This window comes from Dermacentor silvarum, chromosome 8, assembly GCF_013339745.2.
Source record: "Dermacentor silvarum isolate Dsil-2018 chromosome 8, BIME_Dsil_1.4, whole genome shotgun sequence".
Lineage (NCBI taxonomy): Eukaryota > Metazoa > Arthropoda > Arachnida > Ixodida > Ixodidae > Dermacentor > Dermacentor silvarum.
In genome coordinates this window covers 63,934,395-63,957,896 of record NC_051161.1, presented here as the reverse complement: position 1 = coordinate 63,957,896, position 23,502 = coordinate 63,934,395, and the positions used below count along the sequence as shown (strand labels likewise).

Genomic DNA, 23,502 nt, shown 5'->3' with positions numbered 1-23,502 from the left:
TGATATTAAAAACTTTTAACATTCACGTTATTCGCTCGTCATAAAAATTTAAAAAATTATTGATGCCTAAAAGTATTTCTTTGTAGGCTTCTAAAATAAATCAAAACGGTACAACTAACATTTTGCAAAATACGTTATGCAGTGTTCTCTACAGCCAGCAGCCTTAACTATGTTTTACAAAAATACTTTTTAAAATGTGTCGTTACGTCATAAAATAAATAAGTAGTATAAATTTGAAACAACGTTATAAATAGTTTATTAAATGTTTGGTTGTTTATCGAGAAACGAATTGCTCTGAACAGGTACGTTGGAGAGTTCACCACCACGTCATTACACGTGTTCTCCCCCTCTTCAGCAACATGGCAGCGTTGAGGTGTGTTGTCGCCGCGTTCCTCTTGGCTTTTCTTGAGTTCAGCTACGGTAAGTTATATTTTCCTACTGTCGATTTTTTTCTTTGACAACGTAACACCATTGTACTTAGCGGTTCAGCCGGCAGGAAGCTCTAGTTTGCTAATTTTGCCAACTGAAAATTGTTCGAATCGCCGGCGTAACATTTCGAGAGGAGCATCTGCACAGTGTCATCGCATATCATTTGCGATCTCTTGCTTACATAGCAGGCTGCCGAACTTTTTAAATGATAGTGGTGACCAAGCCGCTCGTTGTTACAGGAGCTGAACCTATCCAGCCGCTTTAGATTCCTTAAGTTGAACCTCCCGGCTGCTCAATGCATTACGCTATAAAGCCGTTTCGTGCAATGTTAAGTCTGTTAAGCTCATGTTAAGTTCCTTCTGCATCTCAGAAGGACGAGAAGAAGATGCTGGCTGTGTTGTGTATTCGAAAAATATGTGAATGTCGAATACACAACACAGCCAGCATCTTCTTCTCGTCCCTCTGAGATGCAGAAGGGACTTAACATGAGCGCACATTGCACGTTTAACATATTTTTCACGAACTGACACATCGTACAATCGGAACTACAGTGAGCTGGAATTCGTGTTTAGATGTATCCGAACTGTCAGCTCCCCCTTCAGCATTTATTTTTGTTTTGTAGTACTTTGCATGAATCACGTTTAGAGTATAAGTAAACAATCGGAGATCCCGAAGTAAAACTGGAGTAGTAACCTCGTAACAAGAAACAAGCAAAACTAGATTCTACGCAGATAGTTGCATGCAGAGATGTACCTTGCGCTGAAGCTTTCCAGATTAAAGACTTTAGTTTTATCTAATGACCTTATTCCACAGTTGACAGTAGTGCCAGAACACACAGCCCAGAGAGCGAAAGAAGCAAATAAATTTGGCGGGACGCGATTCAATAGCGATGGCGCTTCCGAGCGCTTATCGCGAAACAAAATTCGCCCTCAAACGCAGCACCATGAGCATCACCAAGATTGGGCTTTAGACTGGGCAAAGCTCAGCGCCTAATACCTCGGTCACACGGGGCACTCTCGATCGCTATCGAGCCCGATCGGAATCGATCCCATGTGCCTTGGGTATGACACTCAAACAAACGTTATCTTTACGCCAGGAAGGTCGTTTCTATAGTCGCTTAATTGTTATCGCAACTCTAGCAGCTGGCATTGGCGAAACTCAAGAACGAGTCTCAGTGTTCAGTGCACGACGATTGATATCACCATATTTCATAAACTGTTTGTAATCTGCCTTGCAGGTAAAGTCTGCGAGAACCCTGAGGTGACGCCAAAGGTTTACACAACGACAGATGGACTTGTGATCGCAAACATCGCATTCATCGCTGAATTCCACCTCAGGTGCCGTGAAAACGTACAGGTAATGGATAGTACCGGCATCACTTATCGTTGGATGATCATGTCACAAATGTAAATAAAGTGCTGACCATAGCTGGCACCTATCCACACTGTGACGCCATTTCTTGCAGTTGACTAGATGACGATACATAAAACCTTTTCCTCTAGTATCGACTATTGCTTCTTTATATAGTGTGCTACATCGTTTACTGACATTAAGAAGCTACACTTCAACGAAAGAGTTATTTGTGATATTGGCATTTTATGACATGAACATGCCAAACTTATTTTTCAGCACTTGTCATCATTCAAATACCACAGCTGCAAGAAATAATTTTGTCAAATTAGTATGAAACATCTATAAAGCTGATTTTTTATTCACTCAACGTATTTGGAAATTGTAACCTTAAGTGTTGTACAGTGCATGTGCAAGTTTCTCTTGCTTTATTCTGAACTCTTGAACTATGGTCATCAGAATTTTAACTTATAACCTTCAGTTTTTGTTAAGCCATGTGACCTCATGCAATGTGCAATCAGCCACTATTTATTTGACTTATGCTGAGTGTACTGTTCGTTTGTAGACACATTGGTTTCATTTTGAGGCTGCCCCTGTTCTTGCTGCATTGTCGCGTATGTTCCAGTGCATGACGGTCTGGCAGAGAAGCCCAGTGTAGGGAACATTTGCCTTTGTCAAGCTTTTTCGTGGGCTTTTAATTGGCTCCCTGTAGCATCATATCGACGTTGAATTAGTGATTTATTAGTCTCCTTGCTTGCACAGTAAGTAGCTTCTCGTGCTCCCAGTCTTGGCAGGTTGTTTTGGTGATGAATGTGGTGGCAGTGTGTCCTGTATAATATATTGGTGCTCACCTCATATCGCAGTGCTTTGTAATTTCTATAATGTTCAATAACACACAAAAATATGCATTATCAAATGAAGTATTTGAAGCTAGTTCTTTTGTGTTCATTGTGATATCGAAATGTTTACTTCTTGAACACCCCAGTTTACTTTCTACAGTATAAATGTGACTTGCTTTTGATGGCCTGTTAGTGCAATATATTATTGCTTTGTTGGATTTCAGAATGTCCCACTGTATGCGGATGTGAAAGGCAAAATTGTTCCAGTGGTGAAGTCTACTGAGACCAACGATTACCAAGTAAGCTGGACAGAAGAACTGAGCAAGGCCCAGTCTGGGGACTACCTGATCAGGGTGTATGATGAGGAAGGCTATGGAGCCCTCCGTAAGGTAAGTGGGAGGAATGCACATTGATTGCCGATTTAGGCATTACCAAGTCATGACCTGCAACTTACTGCTATTCTTGAAAAGGATAGTGTACAGTCATTGCATTCTACCAGTGCTCACATACGGGGCAGAAACTTGGAGGTTAAAAGGGCCTTGAAACACTGTTCTGTCAAATCATAGAATGATATCACTATTAAATTGTCTCCTCACAAATCTTCCGCTACAAATATTTTCCTAGTCCTTCAAGCACATGCAAAGTTAGGTGTAGTTATCGGGCCGATCAAAGGCTTTCTGTCTCCTTTCATTTCCACTAGCATGCTGAAAGCTACACAGGGAGGCCGCAAGGGAGAAATGCCCCACCCAAAGGTTGAATGCGAGACTGCTCGTGGCGGCCGCATCATCTACACTCCGTTGTTTATCTCGGAGGCTACGCATAGCACGACGCAGCAATGTGAGACTTTCATGTTTAGACCGGTAGTACGAAAATGTAATTGTTTTTCTGTTTTCTTCTGACAGATCCGCAACATTTTCTTACTATGTTCAAAAAGTGTTCCAGGGCCCTTTTAACAAAGGAGCTTGAGAAGAAGCTACATACTGCGCAACAAGTGATGCAGCGAAAAATTATAGGCTTAACCTTAAGAGATGGGAAGGCAGTGATGTGGATTAGAGAGCAAACAGGGGTAACCGATATTCTAGTTGACATGTAAGAGCAATAAATAGAGTTGAACATGCCATTTAACATAGGGCAGATAACCGATGGTCTTATTAGAGTTACAGCATTGGTGCTAAGGAAAGGGAAGCACAGTCGAGGATGGCAGAGAACTAGGTGGTATAGTGAAATCTGGAAATTTGCGGGCATAATAATATGGGGTCAGCTGGCACAATACGGGTAATTGCAGTTTGATGGGAGAGGCCTTCATCCTGCAGTCGGAATAATATAGACTAATGATGAGTGTGGCTTCCAGGAGTGACTGCATAATTTTCCACTTCTAGGCCCAGCGCACAGGCGAAAGTACCCAGGGTGTGACTCCTCTCTTCACCATCAACTTGAACCATCCGGTGAGTGCTCACAGGATATAATACCTAGCCTGTACTGTGTAGCTGCCCAGTGGGATGACTTACTGGTCATGAGCAGACTGGTTCGCTTGTTGGCTGTCTCGACCACATTCAGATGGAATGCACAAACACCGTCGTACAGTCGCGCTTGCCTGTAGCGAATGTCACTGCTATACGGGATGCAATGATGGTAAGTGGACTGTCAGGAAAATGCGTAACTGCAGTTAGCACAAAACAAGCATTCACATGCCCACCATTCTGGCTCGCTTCGGTGGCCATGGTGTTCGGTGCTGCTGAGCACTAGGTCGCAGACACATTTCTCGGCCACTGCGGCCACATTACGATGGTGCTGGAACGCATCAACGCTCATGGTCAAAGTTAACCTGGAGCCCTCCGCTACTGTGTACCTTGTAACCCACTGTGTGCTTTCAAAGAAATTGAAAGATGAGGCGAGTCACTTTTTAGAAGTTTTGTTTAACAGACCTATAATAGACTGATCTCAGTCCGCTACTAACAAGTGCTGGAGCTATTTGGAAGTGATGCTGGTGACTATGCTAGGCGTAGTACTTGGAGTGCATCTGATATGGCAATTACGTAACTGTTGCACATTTTTGTATAATTGAATGCTTTATTTCAGCTTCTTGTACAGGGCATGTACAACTGCATTTGACGAGAAAAAAAGCAGTCTTCAAGGCTGCTTGACAAGCCTCGCTAGCCTTGCTGCTCGGCAGCGGTGACAATATGATCAGTAACTAAAACAAAAACAGAAGCAAGTAGCATAATATATGAATATGGTTTGGCATAACCGACATAATACAATCTCAAAACAACAACAAAAACAAAACAAGGAAACATATTTTAATCTACATAAAGCTTTCTAATGCTATGAAATGGTACAGAATGTATGCGCTGATAAAACTCCTTGTTCAAGCAGTCTGAAAGTATATATATTTTAACATTTAGAATCCGTAGTTTGGCCTACATCGAGGTGTGACAAGTGTTTTGTATGCGCATTTCGTATGATGTATAACGCGGCAAAAGTTTCACAATACGATGCAAGAATGGGTCATTTTGATCAGTAGTGTTTTTATAGACATATGTGAGGTTTTTATAATAGGTTTTGAAGGTATTTGAGAATTTACGTTTTTCTTCAGATTGTTTTTGAACAATATGGTATAACAGGCTAGTTTTTAAAAAACATGTTTCTAATGCTCACTAATTCTTGGTTACATATATTAGCATCTGAAATATAGGAATTTCCATGCCATCACTAGGACCTTTTACACCTTCAAACATGTTATAGGCACTAGAATACTTATCAGAAAGCAGGACATTTGGAATACACTATAATGTCAAAACTATGTTGACTGGTATGGGATAGTATGGAGCAATTATGTGAATACGAATTCCAGTATTTGTACTGAGTGCACATGCCTGGTTCAAGCGCACTTTGACCTAGGTGGCGTAACTGTGTAGGCTTTCATACAGTATATCAGTTGTTCCCTAGATGATGAATACTTGCATGTGCACAAATATAATGCAAGTTACCTTGTGCGACGAATGTAACTTAATATCATTTTTCCCATTTCACTCTTTAGTAAAGTGCAGTAAGCTCAATTGCCATATGAATAAGCTCTGCAGGAAAGACTGAGGAATTCAAAATTCTTAAACCATTCTGCAGCTGTACACTTATCATGATTCTGAGGGTGCAAAAAATGTGGTGAATCTAAATTTTCAATGGACAAAATGGCACCTGAAGGGGATAAGAGGGCTCACCAAACACTTATTTTACACTGTGGATGTCACAGTTTAAAGTGCATATTGAAAGCGCTAGTTTGCGAACTGACATCAATAAGGGTTACGAAATTGCACCAAGCACAGCCGTCATATGGTTAAGCTGTGCGGGAAAGCCAACGTCTGATTGTCAGAAAGTGCTAGTCTGTACAGCAGAACCTCGTTAATATGATCCCATTAGGTACGATTTCCCAGTTCCTACATTCCCGGAAAACACAATTTGTTGGCTCCATCGTTCAGTAAATTGCCAAACTGCAATTGTATGGTACATTTTTCGGCTGCTACAACTCACATAAACAAGAAAAGCGCGAGTCACGCGCTATCGAGAACAGTAGCCGCCTGCCGCAGCAGCTTCCCCACAATACTTGCCTGCCCATGTCACGTGAAAACGCCAGCACGCACTCAGTTTCCCGTTTTGGTATCGGCAAATCTCCTGGGTCATCACACGCTGTATTCACAGCTAACGTCGCCAACCCTATTGCAATAAGCATCTTCACCTATCTGTTTCACGGCATGTGGGGTGTAGTGCTGTTTAAATCATAGTACATGCTTTTAATGGGTGATAACCCAAATGCGCCGCCGTTCGCTGTTGCAGGCAGTGCGAGGTGACTGTAATGGTTGCATTCTGGCGGTATTGTAGGCATCGTATTCCAGCGTCACACCCACCAGATCAATTATATTTCGGTTTCCCATCGCCGTCTCGGATTGCTCAGGCACCACCACTTGACGTGCATCGTCATCTTGTGCCGCAACGATTTAGCACAGAGTGGACACATCAAAACTTACCACAAAAACACCCTGCTCGAAGCAGCTGCTGCCCTTACTGAATTCGAGGAGCGCAAACGTAAAGCTTGCCGAAGCCATAAAAACGGCAATGCATGTCTTGGGCCACTCGGACCCCACCATCTCAGCGCACATCGGCGTTTCGTGCTGCAATGATTCACGTTGCGCTTCACCTTATGTAATGTCTACTGCAGTTGAGTCTGTCAAATTCGTTAGCGACTTCAGATCGTATGTTTTCCCTGTAAAGTATTGTTCTTGCGTTTTCTTTTCCGAAACCTATGTACAAGGTTCTACTTTAAATGGCGACCACGAGGCGTTCACAAAAAAAAGATGCAAAGAAATTGAACGAGCTAGTTTATTCGTTCCGCCAAGTATGGCTTGGCTCAGTGGAACACGATCAGCTAGTCTGCAACGTCGTTGTACACGCTGTAATGCAGTGGCGCTTTGCCACATCACACTCCCTCTGCTGTATAGTTCAGTTCATCGTGAGAGTCTATGTTTAAAGCAAATCTTAAGCTTGTTAGGTATGTAATGTACAGTTTCATTGGCCCTGAAAAGTCGTATGCCTTTTTTCTTTTATCCAGGGTACCTACCGTGGTCCATGGGTCCAGAGTGAATTTGTCGCCGTGATGGCTGCTGCACTACTGTGGTACTTTGCCTACAGTGCGAAGGCAAAGCTTCAGTCATAGATGTTTTGTATGTGCATACATTCATGTTGTTTCATCATGTATGTCTCCCTTTTATTTAATTTTTTTATACAAAAATAAAGGGAACCAGTGGTGCCTAACATGTCTTTTTGTAATGGAGCCTTGTGTTCTTGTTTCAATGGAGCAAAATGTAAAAACACTTGTGTGCTTAGATTTGAATACATGTTAAAGAACACCACATGGTAAAAATTATTCCGGAGCCCGCCACATGGCATCGGTTATAACGCTGTGCAGTTTTGAGACATTAAACCCCAGATAACTTTTTCTTTTTCTCCCAGAACTTGTGCTGCACAAAAGAGAAAAGCTTAAAATTACATTTTGCTTGTTGCATACAAGCACTTTCATGGATATAGACACTCGCCACTCCTTCACCACGGTCTGACCTACATGTGCCTCTTATTTTCCACGAATTGTCCCGAGCTGATGTTTATCGCAATTTGTGCATTCTTCTGCCACTGCAGATCTTGCGTCTCCTGTCAGATTGCTTCCATCACACATGCTCTACTTGGTAGATTCACAGGCTCGCCAACCGCTGTCAATCTGGCCCATCATGTTTGCATGCTAGTCTGTACTGCTAGTCACACAGATTACTTGCATAGTTCCTATTCTCTAGTCTGCCTCACTCATATGCAGTGCGTTGGCAGTATGTTCTTTCATCTAAGGGAGCCCACAGCATCCTATGCTTACTAGATTATGTGCAGCAGCCCACCCTCCCCCCCCCCATTCCCACTTTGAGATTTTAGTGAAGAATGGAAACGCTGCCCATTCTTTCTGCTTTTAATGTGTTAGCATTCTTGGGGTACTCCATGCTCTCTACAGGAGCTATCTAGTATCTCTCTCTATGAATGTTTATATCTAACCATTTTCCCGCTTACCTGGGTCTTTCGGTAGTCTGTGGTCAAATGGGTAGTGCTGAGGGAACATGATCAAAAACCAACCATTGGGCCAACTTGGTCACTGAGTATGTGGCGATGTGTAGATACGTGCCGCTCTTCAACGAACATCTTTCACGCCGACATGGGTCACTGTAGATGCAGGTCTGGTTGGCACTGCTGTTTGAAGGAGCTCCGACGCCAACTTGGAGCACTGGATATGTGCCACTCGGTCTGTGCCGGTCTTCAATGAACCTCTTTGAAGCCAACTTGTTGAACTACGTATGGACCACTTTACAATGACAAAAAATACCCCTTAAATTCTGCTCAAACTTACGTCGCACAGGTTGTTCAAGGACAGCAGGCCGACACATTTGCTGTCTGCACCACAAATACACTGGGTATGTGCAGCTTTTCCTTGAATGCCTTTCACGTCAATATTTAGCAAGCTGCGCCATGAACGCCAACTCTCGCCAACTTTGGTCACTGACTGTGCGGCAAGCGAGTGTTGCGGCATCGGTGTGCCATGCTTCTCATCTCGGAGGCCACGCGCGGACTTCTCGGCAGTGCCATTAAATGGCGTAGCGCATCCAGAAAGAAGAGCGAGAGTCCGGTTTCCATGTGATGCGTTTCTCGGCATTCGCACGTGCTGGAGTGCCATGAATTTCGGACGCCACGTGCAAGCATTGCGGCAGCGCTAGCTGTTCTTGGGAAGTGCAAAAGAGGTGTGTCGCTGCAGTAGACGCTTCATACATAACTCATTGTGATGTTGGCAATAGTACGTTGTGTCGCTATATATATTCATCGCTACTGATGCTGGTGTAGGATGAAAGCGCCACTACATTCTTCCTGCTGAACCTTCTTGAATTATGAACAGCATTGGAGATCTAATGTGGAACAGAAACCATCCTCAAGCAAAGAAAAAAAAACTACAGAAGACAGCAGCACTCTCGCAACAGTTCATGTAATGGCAATACTTCGCATGGTGGAAGGTACACCAATCAAAGGGACCTGCTAGTACCGTTTTTTTTTCTGCGTATAGCCTGCCACCGTGCGTAATCTGCACCCCCGTTTACAATAGCCCTAGAGAAAAACTAAGATCCGAGCATACAAACCGCGAAAATCTCTGCATACCACAACGCTCAAATCTTTACAAGAACAGTTTCCATTCGCGGATGCATGACTCGTCCACCTCGTATCTTCTACCAGCAGCTCTGTGCCCTCTCTTCTTCAATGCTAGTAAATCTGGATTGACGCGACGGGCGTGATTGCAGACGAATCAGTCGCGTGACATGTGACGTGAATCGCATCACTTCGCAGCTAGCATTCACACGACAGAGGATGACGGCGCTGTCGGAGCCTCCCTTGCACGGGCAACGGCGATGGCGCAAATGCAACTGAGCCGAAAATCCCAACGGTGATTTAGCTCCCCGTTGTATCACGCGGACTGAGGAAGCACCGCGGGAACGTGGTTTACCGGCTCCACGTGCACTATTCGCAAATTGGCGACCCGTAAAGAGGTGCATGGACGACCATGAAGGAAGGGAGACGGGAGCTTCAACACGCAGAGGTGGGGAAACGGCGGGGTTCCCTAGGAGATAACGAAACTGAATGGCAGAAAACCTTGCCTTGAAATGTGGCTTCACGGCAGCGCGCACTGCGCTGCCGTGAAGCATCAAGGCGAAATTTGCATGAAGCCCGCACCCCGGCTTTACTGCTAAACATTTTGAAGTTTTTCTGCAAGCTATAAGCGCGAAAATACGATACTTCCTATGGTCGTGCTCATCATCTCTGCTGAGCTGCGGTACTTCTCTCTTGACAAGAAACCTTTTGTCTCGGAATTGAACGCACTCTGGCAACGTCACACGGCAGCCCTTTAAACATTAAATTAATTCTGAAGAAACGTACCAAATGTCCCAAATTTTTTTATGTGGTCATCTTGTTTTTCTGTGTCATTCTGAAAATATATTACTTGATTGGTTTCTAGCTAAAATTAACACAAAAAAACTATGCTCCCTAAGGCGAAATTTGAGCGCAGCACTATACATGTTTTCACTTCGCGATATATTGGCTGGCATGGACAATCTGGCTTGTGCGGCACATTCCAAACGGAGCGAAGTGAGGCACGACTGCCTCGCTAATCTGGAGATCGCGATAGCCAGCGCGTGGGTGACGCGTGGGCGCGATTTACAGCAGCCGACGCTGACAGACCTCCCAGACGATGGATCGATGAATGGATGGATAAGGCTGAACCCTTTAAATCGGGCGGCGGCTCACGCCACCTAGCCACTAGTTATATATTTTGTATTTAGTGGAGGCTGAAATTTCACTGTTGCCTTGATTTTAGCCACCAATGAGATAACCTACGTTTGGTTATTTCTACCCGCTTAAAGTCTATTTTGCCTCCACTGTCCGTAAACCCCAATGCTTCGAGAAAATCAGCCCCGTTGCTTTGAATTGCAGGGCGAAGCCCTTTACAGAAAAGTATCAAGTGTTCAGCCGTTTCCTCCTCTCCACACACCGCATAACGTGTCTATCTGTCTATCCCTTGGTATTTGCCTCAGTACGTCTTAGTCGGTAATACTCCCGTTCTGGCTTCAAACGACAAAGTGCTTGCCCTAGAATTATCGTAGAAATTTTCTTTCACAATTTTCTGCTTGCAAGTTCTGTGTGTTCCCAGTGTTGGTTTCGTCTGTATCCCTATTTTCCACAGACGGTTCTATATGTTTCTTTAACCGATGATTCTTGGTTTGCTCCCTCCCAGGCACTGTTCAAATATTTGCTTGACAATTTTCTGGTTCGCTTCCTTCATTTTGCATCAACATTCCTCATGCACAAGTAACTGACGATGCATGCTAACTCTTGCACCATCGTCGCCGTACTACGCTTTTCACGCTTTTGCCGTACCCTCCTCCGCTTTCCACCTCATGATTCCGCTGTACCCTCCTCTCCGCTTTCCTCCACGCATCTTTCATCCACCGCTCCGCGTTCGCTTTCATCTTTCGCTGCATTCGTTCGCTCGGTTACGCCGCCGACGCTCGCCGCAGAACGGGCGCCTAAGAGCTGCGCTCTAAAAAGAAAAGCTGTTCTTGAGGGCAGCTTTCCTTCAATGCCGACCGTAATTCACCTTTGGCAGTGGGAGCTGAACGAGTGTAGCTCGTCATTGCCGATATTTGCACAACTCCCTTGATGAGTACAGCATGGGATTGGGGGTTAAGGGCTAACACCCCCCACTTCTACGCTTTTAGCATTTTTTGGCTATGAATAAGACACTGGGGCCAATGTCCACCATGTGCAGTGCTGTCCACCCAATAAAAGAGTTTCTTCCGATGCTCGCATACATGCTGTTTAGTTGTACCCGCGGATCAGTGGTCTGTGAATCAAAAGTCCGAGATGTTAGTCTCAGCTGAGTGGGTTTTTTAATGCTCACTTAACTGATGTGAGCAAGGTGTCGAGCGCATAAACACGATATTCTCAAAAGCTCACTTCCAGATGGCTAACTTTAGCACATCTTGATCCTGTTTTCATTTCATGAAAACCATTGCACTGAATATAATGAGCATACAAAGAGAGAGAAAAAAGAAACACCACTGAAAGCCTTTTGTCTCCACACTCGTTCTCATCTTATGCACTGTGTGTTTTCCATGTTTCAGTAGCAACAAGTCAGTCATTAAGCCTTATCCCAATTTCATTGTTTCCTTGATAATTTATGACAGTGAAACTAAAGAGAAATCGTGAAGCTTGTGATGTTACTATTATAACAGACTGTGGAGCAATGATCAAAGAAAACATAGAAATCAGCAGTTCAATTGGGTGTGCGGCTTGTTTCTCATCAGTATGCATGCCCCAGGTTATGACAGTAGTGCTATAGCATGTTGTTAGCATATTGAGCAGAACAATTAAGAAGTAACAACTTCTGACATGCCATCATCTTGAAATGCAGTCAGCTGAAAGTTAAGCCATTTTAACTATTAATGCATTTTGCAAGAACTGGTGTTATGGTACTGTGGATTTCTTACATGCTAAAGACAAAAACAGAGACAATGCGGTAAGATTTAAATAAAATTTACTGACATTTGCAACAGCTTTTGAAACGACACATAAAATGCACATGCACCGAGTGAAAACAGAGAACTTTCATTGAATCTGGAACAAAGCAAAGTTAAAGAAAACACAGGGGTGTGGAGTGCATGTATATTGCTAAATGATTGGTACAGCTGAGAGGACTGAGAGGCGAGTGTGCAGTATGCTAGCACTGCAAGCACAAAACTGAAGTGCAGCTTTTTGTAAGCAGCAGTGGTGTACAGAGTCGTCCACTCTCATGAGAGACGCTTCACTAGTATTCAAGACATCCCAACTGTTCAAGTTTGCAGAAAAATAGATAAGGGACCGAAATCAATCAATCAAGTGAGAATTTGTCTCAAGACCTTCATGTCAAATTTAAGCTTCTATCAGTGCTTGAACACGAGTGAGGTGTTCTCCTTAGCATTGAACGATTCTACACACATCTGGTGGTCTTTCCTTCTGGTTATTTGCAAAAAGACTACAATGCCTCTTGCAAGACAAGGCCTGATATTTAATGACTTGTGACAGTCTGTCCAAAATAATTTATTCGGTTCTTTCACCTTATGCCTGTACTTAATTTTAACTAACCCTTTAGACTAACTCACACTGTCTCATTTGGCAGTGGTCAGGTTCAGTGGCAAGACAAACACACATACATCATCAAGCATATTTTGTATTGCCTACCTTATATCAGTGACAATGTTTGTTCACACATGAAGGTCGTAAGACCCGAAAATTCATCAAAGATTTTTCGGCTCAGCCTGTCTGCAATTCAGGTTTTACACCCCTGTGCAGATTCAGCAGTTGCATCACGTTGCAGCAATCAATTGCACATATCTTTTCAGAGGCCTTTGCCATTCTTGGAAGTTTCAGTATTAAGTTATAAAGAAAATCTGTGGTTGCTACCACAACAGCGCGGAGAGCCCTGGGGCTCTGTTGTAGACGTTGACGTGAAAAGTTTTGTGTCAGTAGCTTTGATTTCAAGCTCCACACTTGCCTCTAATGTGGTAAGGATTCCAGCGGCAAGTGATTTGAGTAGTGTAAAAGGGTTGGCTGTTGGCCAAAGAAAGCATTGTGCACACAGTTCTGTCTGTATAAGTTAGTGATGCTGGCCAGAGGTACAGTGTGTGTGTGAAGGCTGCCATGACATGTTTCATTTATGCTGTATGGCTCACCTTTACTGTCACTCGTAGTTGAAGTCATAGTTTAACTGCACAGAAGCCACAGCAAAGTATGCCAAAATTATTTTTTTTAAATAATTACTGAGAACTATTCTCAATAACTTTGTCACTACAACCACACAGCAATCACATGTATAGTTGTAGTGCACACCATTCACAAATTCCAAGTTCGCAACAATGCCACAAAAGCTTTTGTCACACACATCCTTTGAGTATAGTGTGCAGGTACAAGCTGGTCTGTTTCCCGTTGTATTTCTCAATAAAATTTTTGCCTGGCTGATGACCAAGTCTATACATTTGCGTCTGATAACAATACTTTGACTACACTCCTCAATGCACTGACATACAGTTGGCAGTCGATATCACTAGCGTAGAGGCGGCTAATAGCATGAATGCCTTCATGAACCAGAATAACTGCAGCAATTCATATGCTGTACGAGTATTCTTTGACATTATTTTTTTTAATGGATAAGTGTATATATTTGTATACTCTCTGCCGTCTTGTCAAACAGTTATGAGGGCAGTTTCAGCAGCTGATTTTTAAAGAGAGTTCACAAGAGGGAGTTGCAAATTTCTTCAACGCTTTACGAAGCGAGTGAGCCACTTGTGCTATTGTATTTGCATGAATATAGTAGGAGTTATGACATTTTGATGCCTCAGAAATAAAAATGCATTACTGCGTTCATGACAAAAGTCAACACTGCATTAAGCAACCACAGCCAACAGCTTAGAACAGAAACTACATTAATACAGGCAGCTTAAAAATTAAGTGACTACAACTTGCTTTTATTCACTGTCCCCACCAAGGGTCTTTTACAGCCTGTTGGCAGTGTAGCCTAACTATGAAAAGTCGGGAACTTGCCAATATTGCTTGTTGCTGCTGTTGCATGCTATGTGGACAAGGCAATCATTTTGCAGAACACAAATGGTTTGAACTTGGCTTTCTTCAATAGCCCAAGTGATTGAGGTCAAGACCAATTCTTTTAAAATTGTCATCACTTTATACTCATAACGCAGTTTCCTAGCGTGAGTAATAGTTTTAGGCAAAAAGAACACAAGAGAAAAACGTACTATATTCATGCAAATACGGTGCTTTGATTATGTTAATAACGACTCTTGGGAGTTGGTTGCAACCGCAGACAACTTGTATATGGGACTAATACATCTGAGTATTCGTCAACTGATTGGACCTCGCTCCAGCATATTGCACTGAGACGTGCACTTTTGGGGAGGAAACTCGAGAAAACTCGTTTAGTTACATTTGTGTCGCAAGGACACACATCAAATTTAGGACAGCACAAGTATTTGGTCCCGTTGGGCCGTTGTTTGCACAGTGCAAGCCTCGATTCCCACAAGGTGCACGCGCTGAAACAAGCTGCTTTTTTGTTCTGCACTTTGTGTCACATCACTTCACAGAAACAGTACGAATGAGGGACATGGTGGTGAGGCATGGTGCGTATAGTATGTCTTTTTGCTTCAAATTTGTATCTAGCTTCAAGTGCACACCTTCAGTTATGAAAAATGCACGCACGCATAGGTCAAATTCTCTGCGAAGAATAGACCTGCATGAGTTATCAGCAGCTGCAAATGAGAGTGAACAGCCCCAAAGCTGGAAGAAACCCCACACATTCAGTTGGTGATTGCATCGCTCTAACATTGTTCCTATCATTTTAATCATTCCCCACCAACGCTGAACACAGTCCCTCAGCAGTACGCCTACAACTGTCTTTACACATGATTTTCCACGTACACACACACACACACACACATACACCGGTGACATGCTTACAATGTTTGAAACACATTCATGGTGAGAGTATCTGAGATGTGCTGTCTAGAGCAGCGTACACTGTGTAGTTCCTTCTAACAATTCTGACTTGCAGGCTTTTTTGTCCTGCATTCTTTTCTCATACACTGAATCCACTCTGGCATCACAAACAAGACATGTATAGTCTCAAGCACAACACTTAATCAGCGTGCAACACGCTGCAGACAGTGTACAGCAATGACACGTTGTCACATCATAGACATTGCCAGACGACAAGCATCTTATATGAGAGCTTGGCGCACAGCACGTATTACAACACCTTTAGAACAATCTACAACTCTATTGTACAAGCTCATTTTTGGAGGCAAGCCCCAGCAACAAAATATTGAGTGTGTTTCCATAACCAAGCAACTACTGAGCAACCAGGCTCGCAGAAACTCAGCTTGCTTGCAAGACACAAACACATTGGAATTTCAATGCACAAAGTTCACAAACAACTATACAATTACCCGCATGTATAAAGAAAGCTGTAAATACTTCCAAGATTTACAGCAGGCCAATATGTTAACAGATTATTTTGCTTGATGAGGAACGTGTATATCCTGCTGCACAGTGACCCATAGGCCATCTTTTTATCTATCCAAGGTGCAATCAATGTAGAAATCAATACAACATACTGTTTTGCCAATGATTTCTGCCTGCAGCTATCAGAGCTGCAATGCTGCTCTGTGAGCCAACGATGCCGCACAGCGACAGAGTTTAGCATGGTTTTTGTACACGGGGTAGCAAGTAAGGTCTATCATTGAGAACTGCACCATTTTACTGTGTTGTTTTACACCGTTTTTTTCTTTTCTTCCTTTGTCTGTTATGAAGATTGTGTACCATCCAGCATGGCCAATTAGGCGTACTCTGGGCGGCACCTGTTCAGAAAACATCAACCAAGATGTACAACAGTCCAACCTTGTATTATGTTTGACCAGTGAGGGCTGCTAGGTGTCTTGATGAGAAAAGCACAGACTCGTTATATGGTAGCCCTGTGGCCTTTGAACTCTTTCCTTCTCTACTTGCCTGTACTCTATCCCAGTACCTCCCTTCAGCGCTGTCATAGATACCTACAAGGTATACTAAAGCTGATGGCTGCATTCAGCCATGCCATAATCACTATCACCAAAGCATTTTATCTGTATATATGGTGCCTTAATAGGACATGAAGAGGGCAGCTGCACGTCATTCCGCTCGGCAAAAACAGCATTTTAACCAATAAAGCCTATTGCTGCGTCAAGTCTCAAGTGGAGTAACAAAAAAAGAAAAGTTCCTTGTTTCATTTCTTAAAGTGGCATAATTCTTCGCAGAGGAGAGACACAACTTAAAGTATACCTGTTAGCTTTTTTTTTTTTTTTTTTAATACCTGCCTATTTCAAACCCGATCTTTAACCCACCTTACTATTTAAAGAACTGGGTGCAGCCGGCACTGACAGACGGCGCCGTACTTTCGCGGCCCGCCTTCGTGCCTGCCTGAGCCTTGGGGCGCGTCGCCATGGAAACTCGACGTCCGCAGAAGCGGGGCATTCAAATACACGTGTAGTTCTTGGCTCCTAACTGCAACATCGAAATCAGATCACTTTTGTACGGACGCGCTTGCGGGTGCCACGAGAAAGCACCGTGCAGGCGACAAGCAGGTAACACGCGCACGAATACACTTCCAGCAAGCGTCCGTGTATCTCATTGGCTGGGTCTATACTTGTAGCTCTCGCAGCGCTAAAGGAAACTACTGAGATGGAGTATATGGGTCTAGAATACATGACCAACGTGTCGATACTGAGGCTTCGACAGAGGTATGCATGCTCACATCCGCGAAGCCGTGTCTTCTGACTTCTCGTCTACCACCTCCACAACCACGCAAGCGCGTCTACAGGCAGATGTGAGATGTTAAGCCTTTTCCAAAATCACGCGCTTCTTGCGCAGTCGCAGATCGACTGCATGATACGTTTAAGCGCTCTACCAACACCGCAGTGCGAGGGGCGACTATAGCGGCGTCAAGAAATCTATCGCGAACACCACCGATGTGCTCCAAGTCTGGCAACGAACTACGCGTTGAATAGCGATACACACCGCGTACTACGTGGGGACACGCGGCGTCCCGCTGCACGCGACTTGCAGTGCCGCGGCGTACCGAAAAATAGACGCCGTGCGACATCGGTCCCACCCTCCCAACGCCGTTCGCTGGCGTGCCATCTTCGCGTGCAAGCGTTCTTGGCACGTGTCGGACATCCATCCATCCCCGCGCCTAAAGATCGGTCGACGCGAGCCTCGAAGCGCGCAAAACGTCCACAAAACAAGAACAGGGAGTTACAAGCAGAGCGCTGGGGGAGCACTCGAAGCAGAAACAGACTAAAACGTAGTCCGCGGCACGCGAGCATCACGAGAACGTCGAAAAAAAAAAAAAAAAAAAGACGAGGACGAAGCAGCTCGTTTACACGCGCGAACTCCCCGATGGCGTGCGCTGCCTCGGCGGCGATTCGAAAATATATTTATTTTTTTCTCCGTGGAGGCGGTGGTGAGAAGAGTCTCGCAGCACCGAGGGAACGGTTTGAGAAGAGCAGGGCGGCCTAGCAAGGACCTTCTGGCTTCTCGGAGGACGCCAAGGCCTCGCTTTCGACCGAAGATGGCGCGCGGCCGGCGGGTTCGACGGAAAACGATTGCCATCACGCGCGCGTTCGCGTTAGAACGTTTCGCGGGAGAAATATTTCGCGCTCCATCGGGCTCGCTCGGCACTGGAGGAGGAAGACGCCCGAGGACGCCCTGCTGCGATTTCTCGGGGCACTCGCGCGAGGAGACGCGGGAGGACACGACGCGGTCAAGAAGCTCGGCGGCGGCCGCGATGCGGCACGCTTGGGCGACGCCGCCATGTTCGCTCGTTACCCTTCCCCATCGAGTACGCGTATCTATAGAGGCGAACGGAAACGTTCGGCGGGTTTATGACCTCCGACGACGACGCGGTACTATAGAGAATGTCTCCGGGCAGGAATGATGATGAAGCGCTGAGTATTTGCGACCTGCGGAGTGAATTGGCCGCTATATGAACGGCATGCTGAAGCTGCGAAAGAGGCGCGCATGTGTCTTCGCCTTCTTTTACCGATCGTCCACAACCTTTTGTTACTATATAGTCGCACAGCACGTATTCGCTACTATATACACGAAAAAGAAAATAACGAAGAAAAAAAAATAGACGTCCGACGGCTCAGGGCAAGAACACACTGATATAAAAAGCCATAGCGTTAAGTCGGATGCCTGGAAAATGTCCTCAAGCGCGGCTGACCGCACTTCGATAAATGTATTTACTGTTGTAGGTGAATACAGAAAGAAACAAAAAAAAAATAGCATTACATGTAGATAAAAATAAAACTAACTCAAAGAAGCGCACTGCTTCTCGGGGTGTTAAGTCGAAACCATATCACATAGTGTGCACTCGTTGACGTGGCTGGTCCACATACAAAATATTCAGAGATGTTTGGTGGGCTGTTTAAAGCGCGATTAATCGAGCATACCTGACAACGTCGTTGGGCTGTCAATTGATCACGCAGTTGCTCTTTAACGAAAAAAAAAATAATAATTGTACGGCACCGTGATGACTATGGGCTGTAGCACGGTACCGCGTAATGCAAAGCCAACTAATAACGGTATATATACACTGCGATCTGTGAACCGCTAGCCAAGTTTAACAGTCAGATACAATCCACCACTGTTAACAGCGGCTGTCTAAATTAATACGGGCATTGCATTTCCTTTGGCCAGACCTTACCGCTGGCCGCAGTCATCACGTGACCTAGCCTTTCCGTTCAATCACGGCGTGCTCCGGCTTCGGTCTTTGGGCAATGGCGGCGGCAACATGGATCTTTCTTTTCTGTACAGGTCATAAATATAAGCATTACGCACAGACGCATTCGTCATCGCCAACGTGGCATTCTCGTATCAACTCTTTCTGGCGACGGCCAGCAGGGCAACCCCTGAGAACAAAGCACCGGAGCCGCTTCCATGAACAGAAAGCCCACGTTCACGTGACTCCCTTCTGTTTTTTTTCCCCCCCAATCTGCCGCGCAGACGCGCAACACTGCTGCGCCTACCGCAGCAGGAATTGCGTGGTCGTGCTCACGCTATAACACGCTATCAGCTGTTCACAGGTGACGCGGTCGTCCGCTGGGCGCCGTTCAGAGGATGGTGCACCCGCAGCAGCAGGTTTGCGGGTAGTCCGGCGCATACGCTTTCTTCTCGTGGCCGAACACGCTGAAGGTGCCCACGTGCGAGCGCCACTCGTAGTACACCGTCGATACCGGGATCACGCGCACCCGCTGTCTCTGCAAGAAAGGCCACGAGCTTGTATAGAGAGTCAGTCGAGTCACCAACCGCGCGGCTTTGCGATCAGTGTGCGGATAGATACAACGCTGTTGAACTGTTCCAAATTAGTGCTCTAGAAAGACACTGCGCCGGTTTCGGCGGTAGTATGCCGAGGCCTATGCGATGCGGCATCGACCAGATCTTATGAGGTGAAGGAAACGTCACCCCAGCGTCATATATATAGCACTCTGCCATAAACTCAGCCAGTGGGGCAGCTTGAGGGCGCAACAGTACAATCTTGTATCGTTGGTTCAGGGCAATAAAAACAAGCCCGAAATAACGAAAAAGATAAAAGAAAGGAAAGTCATGAGTCACATGGTTTGTTCAGGTGCTCCTTTGCACGAGAATGAGCACTAGGAAACACTGGTCAGTGCATGGGTACTGCCATTCGTCACTCGTCCGTATATATACAATTACTATACGAGAGCACGTCAAAGGACTAAGCGAGCGACGAATGCGCCGTCGTGAAAGAGGCGGTTTGTGCTCAGAGCTTCACAGCACATTCACTGAGATGGGGAGAGTGAAGTCGGTCAATAAACGGTCGGTCGCTGCTAGTTAAAGGGCCTCATCACTCACGGCACGTCCCACGGCCCACGCTCGATCGCTCTTCGCAACCAGAGCCGTGTGCACCCCGTGTTTACCGTGGCCCCCTGCCACCGAAGAAGGCGGGCAGGCTGTATAGGCGGACGTGCACAGAACAAGCAAACGGAGGCACCGCGGCGTAAAAAGAAACAGGAGCACGAACAAAGCGGCGCATTTGTCCCAACGTTTGCCACCCTTCGCTCGATGCCGCAGGCGCAGCCGTGGTGAGTACAACGACTCGCGCTGCTGGCTAGTGCGCGTCTGGAGCGTGTAGCAACTCTTTCAAGCTTACACGTTTACGACCTCGTGACAAGGTGAGCCACGGTGGACATGCCAGGTAAAATAAAAAAAAGTTGTTTGAGAATACGTAGCCTTCCTCTATATACTTTTAATACATCTCCAAGCCACCGGCACACAGAGGGCGTGACGCGTCTTCGTCATACGCCGCGTGCAGCCGGCCAAAAAACTAGGGAGCCTACATGCAACGGCGTTTAAAACAGCGCTTGCATGTAGGCTCCGTAGCCTTCTGTTGTGGCTGTGTCCAGGGACAAAGTATGGACGATAAGTTCTACAGGCCACGCACGTAGCTTCTTTATGAAGAATAGCTGCAGGGATTTAATTAACTATTTACTATGCCGTGCGGAAACCCGCGCAGGAAAAAAAAAGGAGAAAAGTTTCACTCGATGACTGCGAGCGCTGGCTATCACAGCGCTGAAGTGATGAGGAGCGCCGGCAGCGCGGAGCGAAAGCATCGTGATGTCGCTCGCTTCACCATGTCAACTGCACCGAGTCTCCGAAACGCCGGGTAACGCGACCTTCAACACTAAGCACACAGAAAGACTGCACAAACGAAGCCACCAGCCATCTCCGTTCGCCCATAGATCCGGCGCGCGGATCTAAATACGGCCGGACTAGAGGAGGAGACGCGCTCGATCCCTTAACGCGCTCGCGATCACGTGAACCTCCAACATTAGACAGTTAGACAGAATAGCGGGATCGAAGTGCGCATGCGCAGAACGCTAACCGACCCATACCGTTTACCGTGCGCACGCTATTTCTCAAAGTTAACGTTACCGTGTTAGCGTGGTGTACGTAGTGTACGTAAAACATGGCGGCGGTCCCGGTCGCCCGCTTCGAACAGAATTTGGCGTTGTTTTTGTAGAATTCACTTCGTTCGTAGCAAATGACTGCGTAAACGGCTTTTGCTTAGCCTCATGCCGCTTCGCCGAGAGAGTGTTATGGCTAATCTTGAGGAATTTTCGAGATCGCTGCTCGTTTCGAACGCGCCTAAGCCTAACGAAAGAAATTTTTCTGAGATGCGAGCGCCATCTGTCGCTAAAGTCAGGAGATAGGCGCGAAGACGGCATATGGCCTCTGAGATGGGAGGATTTCGGAGGCTATGGTAGACAGCTTGTACTGCTTGTCTGTTTCGTTGCAGATCGACGGACATGTGAAGTAAAAATACAACGCGCTCCTGGCTTCCATTGCGCTGCCTATCGCACTTTCCGGACGCACACACACATAGAATTAGTGCCCTGTGTATGCGAAATTAAAAGCGTAATGGAATAGCGTCCCGCACGTAAACTACGCTATCACGCTAAACTAAAACTCTCTTTCTGCAAAGTTCGTTTGCGGAACGGTAACGCTATTTCCCGTAACCCCGCTATTACGCTAACGCTAAACTAAAACTGTCTATTGTGCGCGGACAGACTGCGCTAGAGTGACTTAGAATACTAGGTCACTTTAACTGCGCCCATCAAGCCACATTCCTTCCCGGTTCACCCTCACACGCTTGCCCTCGCACCCTGTTGCGAAGTCGGGGGGGGGGGGGGGGGGGGGGTTGAGCGGCCACATAGGTTCCGTGTCTGGTGACGTGCCAAGTGCCAGGAGAAGGAGCCATCGAGAGAGATTAAAAAATGGGTTTTATATACAAATGTACACGTTATTTTGCTCGAAGGGCTCCATGACTCTTGGAGCCGTCTACATGCTATATAACGTCTTTGCATGTCCGAGCGTTTACATCTTCTCCGAGCCTCTTCACAACACTCAACCCCTGCTTTTTATCCCATTCCTTTCGCTCTTTCACTCGTCGAGGGAATTCACTGTCTCTATTCTTGGCCAATTGGACTGTCGCACCGTTTGCAACATCCCGCCCCCGGTGGTGCACCGCGCCGCCGGTCTCGGCCTCTGGCTTCCAAGCTTCGACCCGCCCTCTATGCAATGTCAGTGCAATTTCATGGGAACCTTGGGTCAATGTGGTTGCCACGATGGCGAAGTCGCCAGCGTAGGCTTTTTGCAGCAATTAGCAGGTGGTACAATGCCGATGACGGCTTCACAATTTGGTGTCCGACTCGTTCGTCAGCTGAGACGAACACGCGACACAGAGTCACCTGTCGATCATCTAGACGAGGTATCGTCGCCAGCTCTTTCGCGTTGAAAAGACGATGCCGCTTGAATCGGGCCTTTCATAGCTGCACGCTCCCCGGTATACGCACACCTCGTCCAGAATGTTCGACAGGTTAAACAGCATTCCGTTACTCCAGGTTTTGTCGAGAAAGCCGCCGAGCACAACAACCCGCAGCATATACGGCGCACGGGGCGCTCATTATCATCGCACTTCATGCGGAACATCACGGCGATGGCGACTACGAGAATTTGCCTGAAGTGTTCATATCATTGCTGTCGCAATAATAAAATGGGCAACTTCGAACCGAATGGCGTAGAACTCAAAGCGATAGCGGGGGTTAGCTTCGCGCTGGAGCTCCGCGGACGGTGTTCTAAGAATACGCGGAGACATGTGACATGTTGGCGGTGACTAAGCACGCGAGGCATGCTCATGCCTCCAGTGGAAGACAGAACGCTCACGCCTCCAGAACACTCATGCCTCAGATCGAACGCCCATATGCCTCCAGTGGAAGACAGAACACTTGTTGTTCTACGCACTATACAGAACACTGTCCTTGCTCCGCTGCAGAGCCGATTGAGCGGTGCATGCGTCCACTTGGAGTCCACTTGCAGCCAAATGCACTGCGCGTCTCTCGCGTCTTCGGAGACCTTCTAACCCTCCACGAACGGGCCGCGCATGCGCCGCCGATATCGGAACAGCATGCCGACGGCGTCAACGCCGTCGGCATGCTGGTGGCCATATCGCAAAAAAAAAAAAAATCCAGGTAGACCATCCTGAAACAGTGGAGAGGGAATACCGTTCCCGTGGCCCGCGCTACAGGCTCTGCGCGTGCGCGATTAGAGTGCCTGGTTCGGCATAGTCAACAAAAATATCGCAGTTTCGCCCGAA

The 23,502-nt window shown here is 46.1% G+C and overlaps 2 protein-coding genes across 3 annotated transcripts in view; one reads left to right on the top strand and one right to left on the bottom strand.

Moving 5' to 3' along the window:
* The first annotated feature begins 287 nt into the window (after positions 1–287).
* LOC119461348 (translocon-associated protein subunit delta) lies at positions 288–7,443 on the top strand. The gene is made up of 5 exons (XM_037722628.2): positions 288–420; positions 1,667–1,785; positions 2,843–3,007; positions 3,998–4,063; positions 7,222–7,443. Exons 1-5 carry the CDS (start codon positions 360–362, stop codon positions 7,324–7,326), a joined length of 516 nt encoding a protein of 171 aa, XP_037578556.1. The 5' UTR covers positions 288–359; the 3' UTR covers positions 7,327–7,443.
* Positions 7,444–12,264: 4,821 nt separating this feature from the next.
* The window catches only part of LOC119461347 (protein SSUH2 homolog), a 62,876-nt gene continuing 51,638 nt past the window's right edge, over positions 12,265–23,502 (bottom strand). For both annotated transcript variants that reach the window (XM_037722625.2, XM_037722626.2), the window contains one exon: positions 12,265–19,585. In XM_037722625.2, the coding sequence (XP_037578553.1) occupies positions 19,439–19,585 (147 nt within the window). In that variant the 3' untranslated portion in view covers positions 12,265–19,438. The remainder of the gene's footprint in view (positions 19,586–23,502) is intronic.